General features: G+C 39.0%; 1 protein-coding gene across 6 annotated transcripts in view; it reads right to left on the minus strand.

Annotated features, from left to right (window-relative positions):
• Positions 1–7,500, minus strand: part of LOC125048229 (calcium channel flower-like) — a 32,941-nt gene that overhangs the window by 21,328 nt on the left and 4,113 nt on the right. The window contains exon 1 of one of the 6 annotated variants that reach the window (XM_047646814.1): positions 3,719–4,184. The exons of the other annotated variants lie outside the window; for them this stretch is intronic. Coding sequence (XP_047502770.1) covers positions 3,719–3,800 — 82 coding nt within the window. The 5' untranslated portion in view covers positions 3,801–4,184. Of the gene's footprint in view, positions 1–3,718; positions 4,185–7,500 lie in introns of those variants that run through there. 6 annotated transcript variants of the gene reach the window in all.

Raw genomic sequence — 7,500 nt, forward strand, 5'->3', positions numbered from 1 at the left:
AGAGAGAGAGAGAAGAAGCAGGAGAGAGAGTGAGAGAAGCAGGAGAGAGAGTGAGAGAAGCAGGAGAGAGAGTGAGAGAAGAAGCAGGAGAGAGAGTGAGAGAAGCAGGAGAGAGAGTGAGAGAAGCAGGAGAGAGAGAGGAGAGAGAGAGAGGAGAGAGAGAGAGGAGAGAGAGAGAGAGGAGAGAGAGAGGAGAGAGAGAGGAGAGAGAGAGGAGAGAGAGAGGAGAGAGAGTGAGAGAAGCAGGAGAGAGAGTGAGAGAAGCAGGAGAGAGAGTGAGAGAAGCAGGAGAGAGAGTGAGAGAAGCAGGAGAGAGAATGAGAGAAGCAGGAGAGAGAATGAGAGAAGCAGGAGAGAGAATGAGAGAAGCAGGAGAGAGAATGAGAGAAGTAAGAGAGAGAGAGAGGAAGTGAGAGAAGCAAGAGAGAGAGAGGAAGTGAGAGAGGCATGAGAGAGAGAGAGGAAGTGAGAGAGGCATGAGAGAGAGAGAGGGAGTGAGAGAGGCATGAGAGAGAGAGAGGGAGTGAGAGAGGCATGAGAGAGAGAGAGAGGAGAGAGAGAGAGAGAGTGAGAGAAGCAGGAGAGAGAGTGAGAGAAGAAGCAGGAGAGAGAGTGAGAGAAGCAGGAGAGAGAGTGAGAGAAGCAGGAGAGAGAGTGAGAGAAGCAGGAGAGAGAGAGTGAGAGAAGCAGGAGAGAGTGAGAGAAGGAAGAGAGAGAAAGAGAGAGTGAGAGAAGCAAGAGAGAGAAAGAGAGAGTGAGAGAAGCAAGAGAGAGAGAGAGGAAGTGAGAGAAGCAAGAGAGAGAGAGAGGAAGTGAGAGAAGCAAGAGAGAGAGAGAGGAAGTGAGAAAGGCATGAGAGAGAGAGAGGGAGTGAGAGAGGCATGAGAGAGAGAGAGGGAAAGAGAGAGGCATGAGAGAGAGAGAGGGAAAGAGAGAGGCATGAGAGAGAGAGAGGAGAGAAAGAGGCACTTCTATTGACTAATGTTTCATCCACACATAGGGATATATTAATTCATTATCACACTCTTATCAACAGTAAATAAAAACACTATCAATGGGTAAATATCCTAGTGTTAACATCTGTTTACTGAACTGTGTGACTATTTTGTTCCAATTTTTAGTAAATTTTTGCATGTAACCCAAAAAATATACTTATCTTAATATGTGGATAAAAAATCCAAAGCTGTGCCTGGCAAAAGGTAGTATCAAAAACATGGTACCTTATACCGTATCATAACCCCAACACAGTACACTCGAATGATATTAAGAAAAAAAATTAATCATCTCGCTTTTTGTCAGTACTTCCTTTTTCTCTTTATCAACCAATGCTTGCCCTATCTTTTCCTTTTCCATGCTAAATTTAGGACAGACATGCACATTAAGAGATAAGCATTTGTTGACACAGTGCTACATGAAAAAAAAAAATAATAAAAAAAAAGAAAAGATAGAAGGCTTAGGCTTAGCAATTTGATGATTAGGAAAAATAACCTAGCCGAACCTAAAAGAGGGAGATACCGAGCTTGGACTCTCAAGCAGGAAAAATATAAACAACGAGGGAAATAAATGTCTTGTGAAATGAAGATTGTTTCTCTCAGAGCCATCCAAGCTATACAGAATAGTATTTCAGCCTAATATAAACTGGCAAAGAGGATAAAAACTAAAAGGAGACTATAATCATGCCAAGAATCAAGACTGATGAAAGTTAATATAAAAGAAATTGTTGTTCCACCCAGGACTTCTAAATCTTGGGTCCAAAGGACAGGGTTAAATTCTCACAATGGCATCACAAAATAGGCCAAGTAAATGAATATAATGAAGGGATGGAGTGCTGGATAAATTAGGCTGAATGGCTAGAACAGTGCTTTATTGTAAATAATGCAGGATCCAGTTGAGAAAATATCTAACTTGTTGATATTCTTGGGACCCAAAACTTACTCAAGAACTTGTATTTCCAAAAAAAAATTGAAGAGTGCGTACATTACTAGCCAAGTATTTTAAGCCCAAATTGTTAGAAACAGTGGCTACATTGAGATTTCACAAATGCCATAGGAAACAAGGTGAGACTGTGGCTCAGTTTTTAGCCAGTTTGGAACCCATATCTATCAAGCCTCAAAATCAAAAACTTTAAGACCCACTTTATTGTAGGAATAAATGATGGTGATATTCAAGTGAAGTAGCTGGCATTAGAACTTCCTCTTTTGGCTTCTTCCGTCAGGGGTCGCAATAGCAAAATGATCTGCATTATAGTTATAGCTAGTTTTTTTGTTTTTTTTCGTTTTGTTTTTTTTAGAGCTGGATGCCTACCCTCCCCATTCATCCGGGCTTGGGACTATCACGAGCCATTCCACTGGATTGTGGACTCCCATGTCTGTTGGCAATCGAGATGAAGTTACATGCCCAGGTTCAAGTTACCGGTAACTTGAGCTTTCAAACTCGGAGTGTCATGACGGTCTTTGAGTCTAATGCTTTAACCACTCAGCCACTGCTGCCCTAAGCTAGCATTAGAACAAAGATAATAAAAAAGTGATATGCAAGAAGGTGTTTTAATTAGCAGTAGTATTGGAAACTGCTACACAAGATGTTTTATAGCTTTAAAGGTTCCACACCTATGAAAAACTGGGTCCACTCCTACAGTTATCATATCTAAACCAGATTCATTTAAGAATTCTGAGGACACTTTTTCACTGCCAAGAATGAATGAATTTGGTAGTCTGGCAGGTGGCTAAATTATTCAGGAAACTTGATTTTAGTCATGCATATCAGCATACAATATTGGATGATGAATCCAAGAAAAACTGTCATAAAACCGATCAGGGATTGTTCAGGTACAATAGATCATCCTAAGGTATAAAAAGTGCATCTTGGTTTTTCCAAGAGAAATGTACAATCTACTAAGATAGTTGAAATAATATAGTTGAAACTGGTATATATGCACTAGCGGACAAAGTTCTGGCTATTGTGGATGCTCCCAAACCCACAGATGTTTGAACATTGAGGTCTTTCCTGGGTGATATAAACTTTCTTGTAAATTCATGAAGAATCTACTGTTCTAGCACCATCAAATTTATTGTTTAACAAAAATATGTGAGTTGGGAGTGAAGTGAAACGAAAAGAAATGTTGCTGTTGACCGAGATGTTCCTTCTACATCTCATATACACTTGATAATGCTAAAAAGAGATAAGCACAGACTAATGGGGAAAAAATTAAAAAACACGAAGGAAGGTTTTTGTTCATACAGTAATGTTTGTGGATTTCCCAGGAGTGGCTGGAGTAACAGGGGGTTTGTCTCAAAAGGGTGCAAACACATTGTATACACCACCAATACTTCCCTTCATATTATTTGCAATGGACAATAGCAACAGATTCACACATTGTAGTGTGGATAAATGAGACAAGAACTAAAAATTGCAAGGTGGGATGGCTGTGTGCAACAGAAAAATTTACCAAATTTCTATGAAATTCTATGAAAAGAAACCTACATTGTGTCATCTCAGTCACATGATTTTTTGATGCCTGATTTTTCTCTTCTTACTTATTTTACAGTAGCAAGTGCCTTAACAAAGCCCATTTCTGATATTTCTTCCTTAATCTGCGCGTCGCTCACCGTCCGCTAAACGGGCCGAGAGGAAAGAGAAACGATTAAGGGAAAATGGAAAAAGTAAAACCTTGTGTAGGTGTTCGGAAAGGGTCAAACATATTTAACAATCTTCCACTCACTTATTCCTCCTCCACATCCGACTCCTCGAGCACCATATTTCATCCACCAGGGTGCCTCGTTCTGTGGCTGCGGCGTGGCCATTATTTCAGGCTCTTTGGGAGAAAAGTAGAGAAGAAAAGCAGCGGAGAAATGTACAGAACCCAGGAGTCGATTGCGATGACAGCTGACAACACACTGACGACGGCGGCCAATTTTCCGTCCTTTCTCGAGGATCACTATATCGTGCACTTCTCCGAGGGTTCTATGGGATAACTTTACCGTGCATTCCCTTATTCTATGATATTTTGTAAGTTTAGTTACGTGGAAAAATATACAGAGCCGCGTATATTTGGTGGGAAAAGGCAATGGGATTTCGTTTAGTGCTATCCTTGCTGATGTGGCACTGTAGTCGGTTTAGTTGAGCTCATATACTAATTAAAATTCATGGGATCTAGCTCTTATCTTATCTGCTAATATTCTTATGTGATATTCATTGTTTTCTAGTCTCATTTGCTTCTTCAGAGTTAATGTTTTTTTGTTTTCCCTGTCATTTATATTCCCATTCCTGCAACTACAATGTTGAGAAATTAATTTAATTACACTTGAATAAAAGTTTGACTTGTTTCCATATACTCATAATACAGCAGTGAGTGGAATGTTTCTACAATATGAAACAGTGAATAAATAAACACAGTAATCAGTATATCAAAATTTTATCAACATCTATTCTGATCAGCTGCAGAAATTGGCAACTCTTGTCCTCTCAAACGTTGTCCGGTCTAGAGTCAGAAGCGCCGATAATGGTAAATTACTCGCTGAAGGATTGTCATCTGGCTCATTACGTTTTCCCTCCACAGGGTGAGCTATCTGACGGGCTTACCAGGGACTTTACTGGGAAGGTAGCCTTACTCCTTTACGCCACAAGCCTTCCCGCATCAGCTGAGGTTGTGACCCTGCTTTTATGGTGGACTTGTTTTTTTTTTTTGTTTTTTTTTTTTGCCTCTGCCTGTGTGGGCTCAGCCTTCGTTGGGGAGGGGAGGAGAGTATTTCCCAGACTGAAGTGAGAGCTAGCTCCCAAGAGTTCAGCCTTCTCTGCGACAGGACTGCGACAATTTAGGTCTGAATAGGGTGTTTCAATATTTGTCGATTTTCTAAAATTTGCTCGAATCCCGGGGGCAAGTTAAGAAATGGGCGCCTATGAATTTACTGAGTTTGGAAATGTATGTTTTATTAAAATCAAAGAATATCTCGCGTTCTCTATTTTCAATTGAAAGTTTTGATAAAATTATGATTTAGACACCGCTTCGAACGCCAAATAACGCCTCGTATTCTGTTGTCGGTATAGCTATTTTATTTTTAAAATACCTCAATATTATACTTTTCTTTAGTATTTTTGCATAAAAAATATATTATAAATTAATATTATATAAAGTTCTTTAATTGCCATAAGACTAATTTTTCAATTAGTAGGCTTGACTTCTCTTTACTTTGTGTTCTCTCCCACCGAATCGGGCTTGGGTCGCCGAGAACATGCTTTGGCTTTCGGACTTCTCAGTTCGCTTAAATGATTTGAAGTAACATATTCTATTTAACAAGAGGCTATAAAAGGAAAATAGTCAAGTAATGATTTTATTTGGAACGTTATATATTACATACATTATAATTTTCATTCTACTCCTTTGTGTACATTGCCATATCTCCGACTGCGCCGTTCTCTAGTTTCTGTTACAACAAATCTGTTTATGTCTTCACATTTTGTCATGTCTGTCATATATTTACCCTATATTATAATATTAGTAACGTATCCCTCTACATATATTGCCTGCACACAGTAATGATTTGCAGAAAAGCCTTATCATGGAAGGTGAAGACATAAGGTTGAGCAAAGCTATTGACATTGCCAGATCTCATGAAGCAACCATAAGAGATAACAAAGACATGAGAGTCAAAACAGTCAACTATGACCTAAATGTCGATGCTGTGGGATACCCTAAGTTTGCAAGGGCAGCAAAACCATGCAACAAATGTGGGCGAGTACACAAAAAATACCCCCCACAATCCTGCCCAGCATATGGTGCAAGGTGCAATGCATGTGGCAAAATGAACCACTGGCAAAAAATGTGTCTGTCAGTACCAGAAAATAAGAATAAAACAAACAAGAGTAAGGGCACAAGTCAAAGTCATTATGCTGGAAATAAAGTCCATAGAAACTTCAACAGTGACAAACCCAGGAAAGCTAACAGAACATCTGCCGTGCATGAGTTCAGCCAAGATGACCCCAATGAGGATTATTTCACAGTAAGTTCTGTTAGAGTAGCAGAGGTGTCAAACAGTAATGATAGTGAAGCTCTACGATCTATCAACCCAAGCATCCACTTCCAGATGAACACCATACAGAAGAGTCTACTGGAACCACATGGAATATAGATAACGAGCAAGATCATGTGAGTAAGGCTCCTGAAGTAGTGCCTCAAGAACAAGAATCAACTTGCGATGGCACAAGAACAAGATGTGGCCGTACTATCAAGAAGCCTAATAGACTGAACTTATAATCTGTTTCAGTCTTCACAGTGTTTAAGTGTAGTGTTCAATAGTGTCAAGGAAAGTGCTATAATAATGGCCAGTATACTAATATGATTTTCAAAACAAGGTGCTATGTTCTTACCTGATTCTTTTTGAAAATTTCAGAAAACAGAGTGCTATGTTCCTACCCAATTGTTTTGAAAATTACTGACAAAGGTGCTAAATCTTAATTTACATGTCTGTGAACACAAGGCAATCTCAGGTGCAATCTCAGTTACCCAACTCTAGCAGCTCATAGAATGTTAAACTCTATTTTTGATACATTGCAGATTCTCACATATTTTTGTAACTAACTACCAAATACTATATATCAAATATGATAAGAATCTAACCCACTGTCTTTTGTTTTTGAAAAAGAGGGATGTCATATATTTACCCTATATTATAATATTAGTAACGTATCCCTCTACATATATTGCATGCGTACGTAACCCTTATGTAAACATTAGTGTTGTACACTACTCCAGAATATACTCGTGTTGCTCAGCAGAGCTCCGTATTTTATTCACCTTTCCCCTCAAATGGAGTAACAAAACAACATATAAAACATGGTGGCAGTATCAAGCCAAATAAGACTGAAGTATATAAGAGACATGCGAAAGTAAGTCACAGTTCGCTTCATAGTTCCTGTGTACCCAACACAGCTCAACTTTGGTGCACCGTAATTGTCATAATACTCGCATTGCCACGTCGACAGTCATCAAAATGGCCGGCGCCGAACTCTCACCAAGTATGAATTGGAAAGCTAGGGATTCATATGACGCACTAATGATTTTCCAAAAACGTTGTATAAGATACTTCAAGGTTAAAAAGATACCAAGAAATGAGCAGGCAAACCACATCATTCTGTATGCAGGCAATATATGTAGAGGGATACGTTACTAATATTATAATATAGGGTAAATATATGACATCCAATCAGTCTTTCACAGTTTTGATTATGGTCAGGTATTAATGAACTTTTGGGTTTCCACATATCGATTTCATGCATATCATAGGCCAAATATGCAAAGTTCATGTCTGTGGTCAGATAAAGGAAAAGGGGCGAAAACACTCTCTCACAAAACACTTGTTGGGAAATGAAATTTTTCGCACTCAGATTACACAGTTTTTCTGCAGTGAAATTGTGCTTTTCCTTATTTTTGAATAGGGCTGGTGTGTATGGCCATTTTTCACGAATTCCTCTTTTCAAGTTCTTTGCAACTTCATCGACGTAATC

This window comes from Penaeus chinensis, chromosome 43 (assembly GCF_019202785.1).
Source record: "Penaeus chinensis breed Huanghai No. 1 chromosome 43, ASM1920278v2, whole genome shotgun sequence".
Lineage (NCBI taxonomy): Eukaryota > Metazoa > Arthropoda > Malacostraca > Decapoda > Penaeidae > Penaeus > Penaeus chinensis.